The sequence below is a fragment of the Scleropages formosus genome, chromosome 5 (genome assembly GCF_900964775.1).
Source record: "Scleropages formosus chromosome 5, fSclFor1.1, whole genome shotgun sequence".
Classification (NCBI taxonomy): Eukaryota; Metazoa; Chordata; class Actinopteri; order Osteoglossiformes; family Osteoglossidae; genus Scleropages; species Scleropages formosus.
This window is the reverse complement of record NC_041810.1, coordinates 16,962,506-16,978,550: the sequence shown is the minus strand read 5'-3', so window position 1 is coordinate 16,978,550 and position 16,045 is coordinate 16,962,506. Positions and strand designations below refer to the sequence as shown.

The window sequence follows — 16,045 nt, the reverse complement described above, 5'->3', positions numbered from 1 at the left end:
ACATAGAAAATGCACTCAGCTCCTTCAGCCTGTGAATGCGAACACCATGTCTCTCTCGATGTGTTTGCTTTTTGCCGTGTTAGCCTCAGCCCCACTGGGTTTGTTTGCTGAAGTTGTGACAAACTTCTCACCTCTTTGTAATGATTATTTTTACGAGGGTAAAGAGCCTGCAGGCATAGATGCAGATGCTGTTAAAATCTGCCAGAGATACAATGGAAAATATTATTATGCATCTTTGTATTCTAAATGGTACAAAATTCCATTGTACAGTGCCTACAGATTTAACCCTGGTGACAAAAGTAATCTGAAAAAGACCAAAAACATCTGGTTTATTGAACCCCAGGTGAGTACTTGCTACTGATTTTTTTCTAGTAAATGTATGTCTGAGTTATCACCAGAGGTTCATGCTGTCTCAAAAACAGCACAACACTCTGAACATTAATTGTAAAAAAGTAAATATGGAAAAATGCTACACTTTTCTTAACTTTATATATTTAATGCTAGACACCTCTACTCTAAAGTAAAATTGGACATAATATTAAGCATCATATGCATATGAGTATTATGTGCAGCTAAATGAATAAATGTAAATTTAAATTGTTGATGTAATGCACTTTTTGTATTGTTCTCGGAGATGTACATCACTTTGGAGAAAAGTGTCTGCTAAACAAATAAATGTAATGTAAATGTAAACTTTGACATTGATGCATGTTTTATTTTCATGAGGAAATAAAATTTGATCCTTCAAGTATCTCAAAAAATCTAGTAATATTTATTATGTTTAGGATAAAACTGCCCTGAACAATGCAAATTAACACAGTCTTTAACATATAGAATATTTGGACTGTCAAAGTGTACAGCATTTTGACTGCTTCAATTAAGATTTTCAGTAATGTCTATTTTTCACTCTAATGTCTAACTTAATAGCTAAGAAATTACCAAAGACAGGCTGTTCTCAGTTTAGAAATCGTCACTGTTAGGGGCTACAAGACACATTTGATTTCTCGTTTTTACTACAACACTAATATCAGACAGAATACATTTTAATTTCAGTTGATTCTATATGGTTTCCTATCAAACATGTTCTCTCTGGGCTCTTAAGTTCAAAAAAGAACAGTGAGCTAGGCAACATGTGGCAAACGTAGCAACAAAGACAAAATAGACACAATGTGAGCAAATTGTGCAAAAGTATTTATTATTATGAACTGTTATTTAACTGACATATTTGTCCAAGGTGACTTACAGTGATGTCTTGCATTTTTCACTAATTTTTACAATTTTGATATTGTTTATCATTGTTGCACAATATCTGTCCATTTTCGTGGTAAAGCCAAATCAATATAAATAACACTGTATTTCAAAAAAATAATTGTCTCACAAATCATCAATATCTTGTAAATACTACAAAAAAAAGCAAGATACAGTTATTGGTTTTTAATGACGATTAATGAATGTCACCAAACTCTCAAGAAATACTAGGCTTTAAAAACAAGCACTTGTGACTGAAATTAACTAATAATGTTGATAAGTGAGGCCTTCGATATAAGAGGGATAAAGAAAAACTGACATGTCCCTTAGCCTTGTCCCCAGTGATTCCGGGATAGGCTCCGGACACCTAAGACCCTGACCAGGCAAAGCGGTTCATGAAAATGGATGGATGGATAATTTAAATGTTGTGGTCTCCATTGATTACCGAATTAACTTGAATTAACTCAGTCTACGAATCAACTCAACTTATCACCGACCTTTATTTTTCTAGATTTCTAACACAGGGTCTAGCCCCGATATGAGCCTGCCTGGATCTTCTACCCAAAAAGCCAATAACCAGCAAGCGCTCAACACAGACTACGAATTCTCTGGTTTTGATCGTGGACAATTAAACCCCACCAGCTTCCAGCGTGAAGAAGCGCGTTATGCCACCTTCACTTTGACCAATGCTGTTCCCTTGTATCCTTGCTTTCATCGCTTCCACTGGAACAAGTGGGAAAAAGAAACTAAAATGCTTCTTTATTCGGTTTCTGATGAGGGGTTAGCTTATATTGTTACCGGAGTTGTTCCTACAGAATACAGGATACCTTGGAAAAGTGAGTTTGATGAAGCCACAGACAGAGAGTACCACAGAGTTAGCATTCCATCTCACATCTGGACAGCTGTCTGTTACAAGCACAGTAGCAACAATAGTAAATCCTTTTCATTTGGCTATATTGGAAAAAATGAAGAGCACAGCACCATTAAGGCAATGAGTATAAGCAGTCTCAAAGAAAAGCTGATTGAGCTGTACGGAAATAGCCCCTCCCTGACAATATTTGAAGGTGACTGCGACAGCTCTTCACCTCTATCTCAGAAAACTCTTGAAACATACACAAGAGGTGAAATGAATCGAATAGATCGATTCTACCTGCCTCGGAATTTAAAGATGATCTACGAAGCCGCCTCAGGCTCGCTTGGTGTCTCGCATGACGAGACTCAGACACCTCAAGGAAACTATCCGTACATCAGCAAACTTGAAATAATTGACCAACCCCGGAGCATTATCACATGGTTCACCAAGGTTGAGGAGCTGAAGAAAGAGACAAAAACTGTCTGTGTGCTGAAATCGGGTTTTTCTTATCTAGTATCAAAGGATCAAGTCAATGCTTTAGAAAACCCAAAGGAACTCACTTGCATAATGCTTCCAGAAAAATCTGTCGAAGGGTCAGTAATAACTGCAGATGGCACTCCTTGTGTGAAAGGGGAAACATGCTCCAGTCATAAATGCCACACCGAGGATGGGGAAAAAGAGTGTTGTTCCACCCCATGCTTATATGACTATGAGAAATATGCCTACAAGTGTAAGTCTGGAACACAAGAGATCAGATGCTCTCCGCAGTACTCAGCCATCACATCTAAAGGAGAAAAGTGCCGAGATGATCACTTCTGCGCCACCTACGGGAAAACATACTATTGGTGTTATACAGAGAGCTCCTGGGATTATTGCAGCCCACCTCACATATTGAGTAAACACCAAAGTAGAGAGCAATGTCGTAGTAACCATCACTGTGGAATGCATGGCTACAGCTACTATTGGTGTTACACTGATGACAACAACAACTGGAAGTACTGCTGCCTAATTGATGACCACTACTCTGCTTACAGTGGGAAGACTTGCCTTCCAACCCATCCATGTAATTACTATAAAAAGAAGTACCTGTGGTGTTACACAACGGATGGAACATGGGATTACTGCTGCAATCAGTACCCCGGTGCATAATATCCCAACTCTACCACTCGCAATAGACTGAAGCTTTCATATATAAAAAAATATTTACAATAATGGATTATAATAATATACCTTGTATTAAGTCTACAACCTGCATGCTAAATTAACTTACTGAAATTACTGAATTGAATGAAATTATCCACAAACTTTTTAAATACTACAGAAAGAACAGGGTGTTTTTTTCATGGGCAAAAATAATTCAGGAATCACATAAATATGCACAGCTGTATGAATATTGACCTTTCTACTAGCCTAGTAACTAGGTGCCTCTTAAAATGACTGTTTAGTGTATGAAAGTGATCCTTGGCGAAGATTTCTTTTCACCACTGAAACCATAAATCGATCCAGCAGTCCTTTCAACATGCTAGGCTTGCACGAAAAGTACTTTCTTAAAGATAGTTATCTGTTATTCGTGTATTAAATTTTCACTATGGGCGATAAGTAAATAAAAGTGTATCCTGCTAAGTCATTCTCGGTACAACAGGGAATTCCTTTAAACTGTAGGTCTTCCAGTGGTTTTCAGTTGTCTGAGTTGCCTTTTACTGGCCTCTAGTGGTCTGTCCATGTTACTACAGATCCTTGTAGCTCTACAAACACCTTTTTACACAGAATAAGTATCACAGCAGCTGTCTGTGTAATTCTGCTTTCTGTTCTGTATTTGTATATTGCATATATGAGTTTAATAAAATATATATTATATATATCAACAGGTCGTTTTGTTTTCAACTACAGTTTCTCACCTGGTTGGTCAATGATAAAATTAGCTGTAATGTGGATCAGCTTGGTTTTTAGTGTAGCTCTTCTTGGTTTAGTGTAGTCTTTTACAGTAAAAGTTAGAAAGCATAATAAGAATGTAATATAAACCTAATAAGAACATAATATGTGTGTGTGTTATATAGAACATGTATACATACAGCTCCAAAACATATATTTTTAATTTAAAGGAATAAGCCTGAAAAAAACTGCAGTTACTTGTGTCCCTCAAATCATTTATGTCATCTCTAAGTGTATGTCACTTTCTAACATACTTTGGTAGTTAAGGATGTATTGTATGTCTATGGGGGGTGTGGTGGCCCAGTGGGCTTGGCTGGGACCTGGTCTCCAGCAAGTTTGGGGTTCAAGTCCCCCTTGGGGTGCCCAGTGATAGACTGGCATCCTCTCCTGGGTGTGCCCCCCACGCCCTGTGCTGGGCTAGGCCCTGGCTCACTGCAACCCCATCTGGGGCAAGTGACTTCAGCCTGTGCGTGCGTGCGTACGTTGTTTCTGGTCTACTTTTTAAAGTAGTCATGCGCTAAAAGGCGGAGTAACATGAGGTCATTCCGGCGGGCGCCGAGGTGTATAGTTCCGGCAAAAGCGGAATGATAGGAGGTCAGCGCTGTTCCCGGGTCAAATAGTTCCGGCTAAAGCGGAATGATACGATTTCAGCTTGTCTGCAGTGGTATGTAGTTCCGGCAAAGGCGGACATCTTGTGGCGTAAACGCGGAGAGCATAGATTGAGACGGTGTGTTAAGATTGAAAGAGCTGCTTACTGTAGCTGGAACATTCGTTCTCTGGCTTGTTGTCAAGAGACGGCGAACAAAATATACGCATAGATTTCAGTAATAAGAACATCTGCCGGTGGGTACAGAAATATACACATATATAAGGCCGCGGCTGAGTGGGTGACATCAGTGCGACGTGGGAACTACTTTTTTGTTATCATTTTGCCCGGCAGTTCCGCTCGTGACCCGATCAGCTAGCTGCAGTGGCTAGCCGGCTAGCTAACACCTACCCGGAGCGAAAACATGGCGCTGAAACGCATTCATAAGGTAAAGATAGACCATGAGTCCTCTTCAGAAGCTTTTTCAAATTGAGGGTGATTGGTCTTTAATCGTACTGAGCGTTTCTCCGCATCGTCCCCGTTATGAGAATGTGGTTTGTTTTGGCCTTCGGGAAGCCCGAGCGAGATGAGTGACTGAGTGAGTCTGAGGTCTCGTCTGCTAGGTGCTGAATCTTCCTTAATTAATACCCGCTTGAAGAATATTGGTTATAGCTCTCGGTATGTAAAAATGTTCCGTAACTGTTGTCTCGGGCCTTGGGCTCGTCAGTTCTGTAGCAGGTCTTGTGAATTTTCAACTTCAAACTGCATTTTCAGTGCGGTGGTTACTGCTCCACTTCCACTGCAGGTTCTAGTGGTGCCAGTGGGACACTCATGGTTAAATCACTCTTTCTAACCCCTTCAGATAATAGTAGTACTGTGTGTCTGGGCCATTGTATTCTCCCTCAGCTAAAGGCATCTCATAAAAATATTGTAGTTAATGTTCATGTTAACTGCTCTCCTCCTCTCATGCCATATCATGCTTTTTTTTTTTTTTTTTTTTTTAAGCGGTTTCTGTGTGTTTGGCCCATCTGTACTGCTGGGTATTCTTACTGTGTCAGTTCCGGGTAAGTATCTTGATCAAGGGTATATTACACCAGCCAGGAGGGGGGACTTGAACCCATACCATTCAGGTTATGCTATGATCCGTTTTCTTAACTACTCTACTGTTTGCTGTGTTATCACTGTCTGGTTATGCAGTGCTAGCCTAATGGCGATTGCACTTTCTCCTTTCCAGATGTACCAGATTGATTACAACAAACTTTCTGTATTTATATATTATTGTGCCGATTTGGATTATGTTGCTGCATAATAACAATATATTAATCTCATAATTATTACTAATTTCCTGCTGATCAAACAGCTTTATCCAAGACAGCTTAAAGTATTTGATGCGTTTAGGCTGCAGTGTATTCGTACTTGAGTTATTCAGGGTATGTACATTGACTGGTGGTACCAAAGCAAGAGTGGAACTGGAATTAGTGTTCAGGTTACCGTCCATGTCCTTAACCACCACACTGCCTGATCTTTTAAGTGTCAGGTTATTTACATTAAAGTTACTGAAACGGTTATCGCTTGTTACCTTTTTGGGAAAAAACTGAGCAAATTGTATATGTTGTACACTCTGGATTCTTTATGCAGGAATGTTTGGAATATTTTACAAGGTTTTTACAATATTTCTGGTAAAAGCTGTTTGTAGCTTCAATTTCTATTTGTGTGTTTTCAATTTACAGAATGATTTTTGTCAGCAAAGAATGTCATTAGCTAATTTCAGATTGCGATGTGATTCTCTTGTCTTAAAATTATGATTTGTGTGTATGTGTATACATACAAATTTATGTGTGTATAGTTTGGCTGTAGAACTGGTGTATTTATGTTCGGACTAAAAGGAAAGCCAGTAATTTTGCAAGCTTACTTGTACCCTGTACCAATGACCTTCAAGGAGAAGTTCATCTTGTTTTTCTTCTGTTTTCAGTAGAGCTTTGTTGCACATCAGGCTAGCCATAAAGCTTCACATTTTTGCTTTTATTTATATATTCTTTTATTTAGCCAGCAGATCTTAGCAACTTGGAATGTTAAGCTGCTTGCAGTTATTTATCCATTTATACAGCTTGTTAATTGTTCTGGAGCAATTTGGGGTAAGTTCCTTGCTCAGTAGTACTACAGCAGAAGTAGATATTTGAACTCTTTGTTTGGCCCATCTGTATTGCTGGGTATTCTTACTGTGTCAGTTCTGGGTTAAGTACAAGGGTAAAGATCAAGGGTATTACACCAGCCAGGGGGGGACTTGAACCCATAACATTCAGGTTATGGTCCGTTAGCTCCTTACAATTTAAGCCATTTCTGCATCTCTTTCACTGGTACAGTTTAAATACCTGTTTTATGTCCATTTTCAGTTGTGTGGGTGATCTGCCTACTGTTAGTTCAGCTGTAGTAGCTGGCATTTTGCAGGACTGTGTGATCTATGTCATGCAGAAGAAAACTATGGGGATGTTGAAATTTCAGCGGAAACCTTTCTTCGGCTGATTGGCTATGTTGTTGTTGTTTCCCAACCCTTTTCATGGTCATTTTGGATTTAGACACAAACATAAACCCGCAACTACTTGTCCAGTTCATTCACATTGAACTGGAGTCTATGTTGGAAGCACAGTGCATGAGTGGTGCCAGCCCATCACAAGGCAATTGCACACCAGTTCACTTGAAACATGTCTTTGGATTTCAGAGGAAATGAAAAGCACCCAGAGGAAACCCATGAAAACACTGGGAGAACACAAACATACAAAGTTTAAATACATCTAAATGGAGATTTGTGATACTGTCCCCCTGTAGGCCATCAAATAAAATTCTCATGGCAATTTTTTGACAGTATTGAGTTTAGCACACTTTTTGATTGAAGTATTGAACCTTTTTCCATCCAATACTTATAATGTATTACTCAGTAACACCTAGATGATGATTTTTACCTGAAAATGACTTTTGCTTAGTCTGTGTTTCTGTAGAGGACTGAGGAAGTTGAGTGTGCTGTATCACATGAAGTGGGTATGTGTTGGTAGTCACAAAAGAGTATAGACAGTTTTCCATGTCATGTCTGTCCATCAGTTAAAGGCAAAAGGCCTTTATGTGACTGTGAGCTGCATTTATGGGTGAGAAATCTGCTGCAAAGAGTCACATCCCTTCTCCCCCAGATCTGAAAAGAACAGGAAGTGTGTTGTGAAAACATTGCTTCTTGGCACCTGTCACCTGTGGGCTTTCTGTTGGTGTTTCTGAGCAGGGACTCTCTTTCTGCCAAGGTTGTAGATCTGGTGGCCAAGTGATGCCTAAATCTATATGGGGAATGGGGGCTGTGTGCTATGAAGTCATACTGTGTGGTGTACATGAGTAGCTCTTAGTGCTTATGTGCCGAAATGCATGTCATCATCTCACTTTTTTCGCTGCATGTGTGGCGCTGTAGTACAGCAGTAGCGTCAGTGCCCCACAGCTCCTAAGCTGTGGTTTCAAACAGAAGTTAGAACCTGGCCCAGTCTGTGTGCTTTTCACATGTTATATTCATGTTCACCTAGGTTTTCTCCAGGCAGGCTGTTTTCCTTCCACAATCCAAAGACATGTTTCAGGTGCACTGGTGACCCTAAACTGCGCTGTAGTATTTCTGTGTGAGTGAATGTGTCATTTGTCTGTGATAGACTGGCATCCTGTCCAGGCTGTATCTAGCATCACACCCCATCCTTCTGGGGTAGTGTCTAGGCCATTATGATTTTGCAGTGAACTAGCGGTTATTAATAATGAATGAATCAGTGTTGCTTCTGTGTTGGTCAGTAAAAACAGCATTGGCTTCCATAGAATATTGGAAATGGTGTCTGGGATTTACTAATCTCCTAGCATCTGATCTTTTTCATGAAATTGCAGCCTGTGTGTGTTTCATAGCAATGGCAAGTGAATTTTTTTTGTAGCATGCTTTAGTAAACTTTACAGCTGCCAGAGGTGTTGGTTGTGGTTTCCACATTGCTGCTGTGTGTTTGTCTAACCACTGCAGTTTTTGTTTCCACTCTGAACACTATACGGGCTAATTCACTCATTGTCAGTTGTATAGTTTTTAGAAAGTCTTTGGTTCCACATAAATTTCGCAGTAGATTAATGAATTAAAACTGGATGAATTAATGTGGCATGTTTTAAAAAAGATGCTTTATTGTTGAAATCCCATCTACATCTTAGCATGGTTGAGCTCTCTGGAGGTTTAGATCATATGTTACTGTGCTTGTATTCTGTCCTTCAGCTATTTTATGTATATTTCACATTAATGGCACGGTTACCTAGAGCCTGTGGTCCTGCTCAGTCTGCAGATTGGCCTGTTCATCTACCTCCTTGTGAGGGACTGAACTTGTAGGACAGCTGTGCGGCATTTTCCATGTCAGCTGGTACAGCCTTGTGCGTTGGAATGCCAGTGTGGGATTACATTTGGATGGTTCAGAAGGCTATTTGTCAAATTTCAGTGCATTGTTCTTTTTAAAAATGCAGCTGATTTCAAATGATCAGTTTATAATAAAGCCTGTAATGAAATCAAGCCATTTGCTTTGTTGAGTAAAATTTGACAAAAGCCTTTATTGAAACCTTGATTTGTGCAGGAGCTGAATGACTTGGCCCGTGACCCGCCAGCACAGTGTTCAGCAGGCCCAGTTGGAGATGACAGTAAGTCCCACTCTGCTGACACCTCCATGTCAAAACCCCTACCTTGGCACCCTCTACTCTAATAATTTCCTGTACGTTTTCTTTTACAGTGTTTCATTGGCAAGCTACAATCATGGGACCTGTAAGTATTCTAGAAATGCCATTAATTGATAACTGTGTGCGTGGCTAGCATTTCTGATGCCACTCTTGCCTTTTCTCAGAATGACAGTCCATATCAAGGAGGTGTTTTCTTCCTCACAATTCATTTCCCCACTGACTACCCTTTCAAACCCCCCAAGGCAAGTACCCACTTTTGCAAAGACTTGAAAAACAAAGCTAGTAGTTAAACCAGATATTCAGTTATTCTTAATCTCTACTGTGAAGCTTTGTTGGGTTGGCATGTTTAGTGTGAACTTGTGATTTGTACCACTGAGTGTCACTAGGAGCCACAACCTTATGAAGAGAACTCTGTACCCCTGAGATGGGCTCTCTTGGGAACCGTAAACATCAGTCAGCTTGAGTTGCTGGTAGTTCTAATTTCAGTGTAATGTCCTGTTTCTCAAGGAAAGCTTTGTGTTCCATTAATTTTTATTTTTCTTATTATTGCCTTGTACATCACATTTAGAATTCCAGCAGGTTCTTCCTATCATAGCTGTTAAGTGGAAAATGACTTTTTCCTACTTCCTCCACTGCATCTTTTTTTCAGGTTGCATTTACAACAAGAATTTATCATCCAAATATTAACAGTAATGGCAGCATCTGCCTGGATATTCTAAGATCCCAGTGGTCTCCTGCTTTAACTATTTCTAAAGGTGAGAGGCTTTGCCTTTTCCTTAGAAGTGTCTGTGAACACCTCAACAACATATTTTCACACAACCTTTTCTTGTTTCAGTTCTTCTGTCCATTTGTTCACTGTTATGTGATCCAAACCCAGATGACCCCTTAGTGCCAGAGATTGCACGCATCTACAAAACAGATAATGAAAAGTAAGTGGTTGCTTTTGTTCAAGTTACAGTCTCTGTGGCAGGGCATTCTTGCAGTTCAGGTTACCATGGTCAGGTGTATTTCAGCAGGAGCAGGGATTTAAAATAATGTTAAGGTTCCAAGGCAACAGTTCTACCTGCTGTGCTGCATTGTTATTTTGGGGTTTATCTGACGCTGCAAATCTGAGCAACATACAGGGTTGAACATGTTTGCATTGTCATTGAGGTTATGTAACTTTGTCAAGGTTACTGTAGCAAGTTACAGTTAAGAACCAACTTATTGCCTGCAAGGTACCTGCATCATAACCTCGTGGACAAACTCTTGGCAGTGTATTCCCTGCTGATTGCAATGTTCATGCATATTTTAGTCACCTCTCTTGCAAATATTTACATTTATTCATTTAGCAGATGCTTTTGTCCAAAGCAACGTACATCTCAGCAAAAGTACAATTTATGCATTACATTAAAAGGAGACATAGCTGCAGACATGAAAGTCTCAAGCAAATATAAAAACCTTAGTGGAAGTAGTCAGAGTAACTGTAGGAATAAGGGACATGTCCAACACAGGGAAGAGCTGATGTCCAAATTAGCTTGAGCCCACTCATGAGAAGTTTTGAAAACCATTAGAGAAGTATTCAAGGTGAAGTTGTCTGGCCTGTACACTGGAAGATTCTCTTTGAAACATGGATAAATGACCATGCTCTGTGTTTCCAGTGTTCTAGAAAGGCATATCTCCTCACCTTGCACTTGAGTTGGTTGCACATGTGTAAGTCAGACATATTTTTAAGTGTACACACAGGTCTCTCAAAGGTTTGAGTTGTAGATCATACAGCATAACCTTTACATCTATCTCTTGTCCAGCCTAATTCACTGGGCTGTGAAAGCACTATTTGTGTGGCCCTGTTTTTTTAGCCATTATAACTTTTCTGAATGTAAATAATATTGTAGCTCTTAACTATCAGCAATTTAGTCTCTCTGTGATGCAAAGTTTTTATTGAAGTGTTTCTGGTTTTCTTTAGGTACAACAGAATAGCTCGGGAATGGACTCAGAAATATGCAATGTGATGTTTTTCAGCAGAAGCGGGACAACCTGCATTATAGCTGGAATAAACTTTAAGTTTCTCATTCATCTTTCCCCCTTCCCACTTTGGTTATTTTATTTGGCTGCTCCCTTTATATTACTTTTTTGTCCCCCTCCCTCCAATCATTCACATGCACTTACAAGAAGATGGCCTCTTCACTTTGATAAGACCAGCTTTTTCATGAATTTCTAGTTTTTAAAGGCAGATATGCCTGTGATTCTGAGCTCTGAGAAGCATGTCCATAAAGAGGGTACTGTACCTCAATGTTCACTATCAGGCAGTGACAAAATGAAAGCGTTCGTCATCGCTCTAACATGTGGCAAAGATGGCAGTGGAGGAGAGGGGAAAAAAAAAAAAACATGGGTGCTCTGAGCCCTGCTGTCACTTCCTGTTTAGGGCCCCTCCTTAGTCGCAAAAGGGGTGTTCCTGGAGCTGTGACAGCCGAGGTCTGTAATGCTGTTATTTCGTGCACGCAGCTGACTGCTTGAATAAAGAAGTGCTGTAAAGCATCAGCAGCGAAGAGGAGAAACGCTTTATTTTATGCATGTTAATAAATAACCCCTTTGTCTTATGTCGAGAATGGGAATTTTGCGGGGAGGGTCTGGATTGTGGGGAAGGGAAAATGTAATTTTTATGGCAAGAACTTTTTTTGTAATTTTATTTTTTCCTTCAGCGGTTTTTTTGTTTTTAGAACTGAGCTATTAGTTAATCAGTCTTCCACAACACTGTACCCCTGTAGCACTGAATATATGATGCAAAGCTCTCAATGGTTGACGATCAACTAATAGCTCGTTGTAGTTAAATTTTATTTTATTTTCCTCAATAAAGTTGCATAAACAGATATTGCCTGCTCCATTTTTATTAACTTAGTTAATTCTTATCGCTGTAATGTGAGGTTAGTATACTAAGTTGAAAACCATGATTGGACCATTTATACAGCTGGGTATTGTACTGGAGCAGTTTAGGGTAAATCCCATCATCAGTTACGTTACAACAGGAGAGGGGATTTGAACCTGGGACTGTGCGGCACAGAATAGCTGTAACCACTGTTCTGCTTGTTGCTCTGTGTGCATGAAGTACATGCTTCTGACTACTATGGAAATATTTTTCATTAATGTTAAGTTTTTGTATAATGACACATGGATTGTCACACTATTTACTATTCCTTGTCAACTAGTGTTTTATCATTTACATTTATTTAACAGATGCTTTTCTCCTACAGCAACTTCAAATGAACTCTATGTAGTGTTATCAGCCCACATACCTTATTCACCAAGGAGACTTTCGCTGCTAGATACACTACTTACACTGGGTCACTCATCCATACATCAGTGGAACACACTCTCTCTGTCACTCACACAGTAGGGGGGAACCTGAACAGCATGCCTTTGGACTGTGGGAGGAAACACACGTAGACATGGGGAGAAGACGGAAACTCCACAGACTGAGCGAGGCTCAAACCTGTGCCTTCTCGTGCCACCCTATTGTTGTTAATCTGAGTACAGATAATTAACTGGCTATTTTTAATTTTATTTGCATTTTTCTGCTGTAGTCATCTGAAGTGTCACAACACAACTGAAGTGCTTCACAGTATTTCTGGCTTCTGCTGAGTCTCTTTCGCTAATGGGTAATACTGTTGCAGTGCTTAGAGAACAAGATGCATGATGGGTATATTTTCAGCTTTTCAGTGTGTTCCAGGTAGGTTTTTCTTCTCAAGAATGCAACCAGGATTTGCAAACCTGAAATCATATGGAGACACGACCATATTATTCCTTGGAGGCCCAAGGTCATCTGCGTGCGTTTTACTGTAATACAGAATGTAATTAAGAAATCATACCAGCAGGCGTCGCCCTTTCCTATCTAATCAGCAGTCTGCCTGAACATTTGCTGGATTGTTTCAGTGCACTGGTATACGCCATGTGCATGTTTTCTACCTGTGCATCTATAGACCTTAGGCTACTGGGAAAGTGTGCACTTATATTTTAATGTATTTTTATATTTTAAATAATTTTATGGGTTTATATTCTAACATAGTGCATCTTGCCAGGAGGACTTGACATGCTTTTTCAAACATATTTCATCTTACTTAAACATAAAGATATTTGTTCCAGTAAACTATTTCAAGTGTTTTGCCATTTGAATAATGGAGTAAATTAATGAACCTTGGATTTTAAATTCATGTCCATAAATCTATTATTTGTTAGCCTGCTACTTTGTAATGTTTTACCGGTGTCAGTTTCCCACAAATGACACAAATTTGGTTAGATGTGGGCAAATCCTCCTGTAATGTTCAGTGTTTGAGGTTTTCATGTACTGAGTCAACTCAATACAATGAACAAAACCAGAACAACCCTGGGTGATTGTCACAAACCCCTGATTTAGGGAACTGATTTGGTCGAGCTTTGATGCAGGATGAATGCCCACTCTCGGTGTATGCAGGCCTGTCAAGATCAGAGGAGACCTGCCCTGGAAAAGATGGTAAAAGTAAATATTTTAAACATTTGGAAGCTTATTCTACAATGCATACTGTTTCCATGCCTACACTGCAAACATTTTCATGTCTCTTTCCTTGACTTTTCTTTCATAGCCTTGTTCTCCAGTAACTAGGGATACACACATTACACAAGTCAAGCTAGTTGTACATTTACGTTTATTCACTTAGCAGCTGCTTTTCTCCAAAGCAACTCCCAATGAACTCTACTATGTAGTGTCATCAGCCCACACACCTTATTCACCAAGGTGACTTACACTGCTAGAGACACTACTTACAATGGGTCACTCATCCAAACATCAGCTGTACATTTATATGAATACAGTTGCAGAAGGGCACTTTGTCTGATACCACAGTTTTGCTGCTGTGCATTGCACGAGTAGCTGCCTGTAGAATTGAGAGTGAGATGGGAAATACAAAGCGTACCATGACAAATGATGCAGTGCAAATTTAAGGAGCTGGTAGATCAGGGCGGAGGTGGGTCTGAAAAAGAAATGTATTAAGACCCTTCTTGAATACACCAACAGGGAGAACCAACAAACTTACTGTTTTGGACCCTTTATGAGTGGGTTCACAGAGCAGCCAGACATGGGGGAGACCTCATTCACACTAGGGTCTAGGGAATGATCAAGCATAGGAGGTATGCTTTATGTATCCTGCTTCAAATTATACAGATCTGACAGTCCTTTTGGTATTCAGATAACCTGTATTTTCCAGAACGTATCCAAATGAACTACTTGCATTGTCCCGTTCGGTTTGAGATGCTTGGGGTAGATATGGCTGAACTAGTAGCAGGTGTATGCCATGAGGGTTAATACTCACATACCACAGCCTCACTTCTGCCCCATTCCCTCCAGTGAATGACTTAATGACAATGTGTGTAACATAACACTGCCTGCGGGAGAAACTGTCAGTTCTGCTATTGTGAAATTTGACTGCAATGTTTATGCTTTAACTTGTCTCTCGGGTCATGGGCATCCTCATGATGTTCTGCCTGAAAGGGTAAATAAAAAAAAGCCCATGAGGAAATAGGTGTTACAGTTTCACAATAAATCTAACATGCTGCCAGCAATTATTCTGTTATTGTGATGAAGAAATGCTTCTGTTTTGTACTTCTTTGTCTGTTATCAACTGTAGCACTTTCCGGGAGCAGTTTACAAAGTAGGGTATTTTACTGGAGTAAAAGGTAACAGGTAACTTTCTCAAGGGTGTGACACCCCACCCTTATCGGGACTTGAAATACAGTTACGATACTGGGGTAGTTAGAGCTGCTACCTTTGGATTCCAAGGTCACAGGTTTGAATCTTCCATTCTGTTGTTGTACCCTTGAGTTAGGTGCTTACCCTGAATTGCTCTGGTAAAGTTACCCAGCTATATAAATGGGTGAATAACTGTTGGTAGCTTAACAATCTAAGTCACTTTGGAGAAAAGCATCAGCTAAATGAATAAATGTAATCATCGCTAGTTTCCCTAAACACTAAACTTTGTTTATAGTTTATACAGAATTCACGCAAAGTTGTGTAGAGTTTTTTCCAAGTGTTAGCAGCTGTGCATTAGATAAAAAGCTTTTAAGGAGCAGCAGGGGCATAGTGGTTTCCACCGTTACCTTGCAATTAAAGGAACAGATTCAAATCCCCTCTGAAACTACATTACCCTTGATCGAGGTACTTACCTCAAGTCGTCCCGGTGTACAGTAAGTCACCCAGTTATATAAATGGGTAAATCTTTGTCACAGCTTAACGCAATAGCTCACTTTGGAGAAAAGCGTCGCCTTTATAAATAAATGTAATACATAGCAATATAACTGTGCTGTGTGTATGTCTCCAGTCAATCCAGTTTAATTACCAGTCTTCTCAGCCTATAATGAAAAGATGCTTGGCTGACATTTCCCAAAGTCCTCAGTCATAACCCTCAGCACATCAGACGTGACACAAGAAGCCACAAAATATTACCTTTTTTGTTTTATTAGAAAAGTATTAATATCAATAAAAACACACTGTCTGTTCTTGATATAAATGCTCAGACAGGAATGTAAAAAAAATCACATAAATACTCCAGTCACCTTTTTTTATCTCAGGGAATTTTTTTTTTTCTATTTGTGCATTCACATTGTGCATTAGCATTAAATAGAATGGTTCAAAATGTAATTCCTCTGAGAAAAGGAAACTATACAAATGTCTTTACCTTCAAAAGGGCTTTTTAAAAGCGAGT

The 16,045-nt window shown here is 39.6% G+C and overlaps 2 protein-coding genes across 3 annotated transcripts; both read left to right on the top strand.

Annotated features, from left to right (window-relative positions):
- Positions 1-3,966, top strand: LOC108930878 (uncharacterized). Its single transcript, XM_018746359.2, has 2 exons — positions 1-343; positions 1,760-3,966. Exons 1-2 carry the CDS (start codon positions 47-49, stop codon positions 3,248-3,250), a joined length of 1,788 nt encoding a protein of 595 aa, XP_018601875.2. The 5' UTR covers positions 1-46; the 3' UTR covers positions 3,251-3,966.
- A 739-nt stretch (positions 3,967-4,705) lies between these two features.
- Positions 4,706-11,679, top strand: ube2d2l (ubiquitin-conjugating enzyme E2D 2 (UBC4/5 homolog, yeast), like). Of its 2 annotated transcripts, XM_018746410.2 has the most exons (8): positions 4,706-4,876; positions 4,974-5,067; positions 9,236-9,299; positions 9,389-9,420; positions 9,500-9,577; positions 9,985-10,090; positions 10,171-10,264; positions 11,281-11,679. In XM_018746410.2, the coding sequence occupies exons 2-8, from the start codon at positions 5,044-5,046 to the stop codon at positions 11,324-11,326; spliced, it is 444 nt and encodes a 147-aa protein (XP_018601926.1). In that variant the 5' UTR covers positions 4,706-4,876; positions 4,974-5,043; the 3' UTR covers positions 11,327-11,679. The 2 variants fall into 2 exon arrangements, with proteins under 2 accessions (XP_018601926.1, XP_018601925.1); XM_018746409.2 differs by having other exon boundaries at positions 4,706-5,067.
- The last annotated feature ends 4,366 nt before the right edge of the window (positions 11,680-16,045 follow it).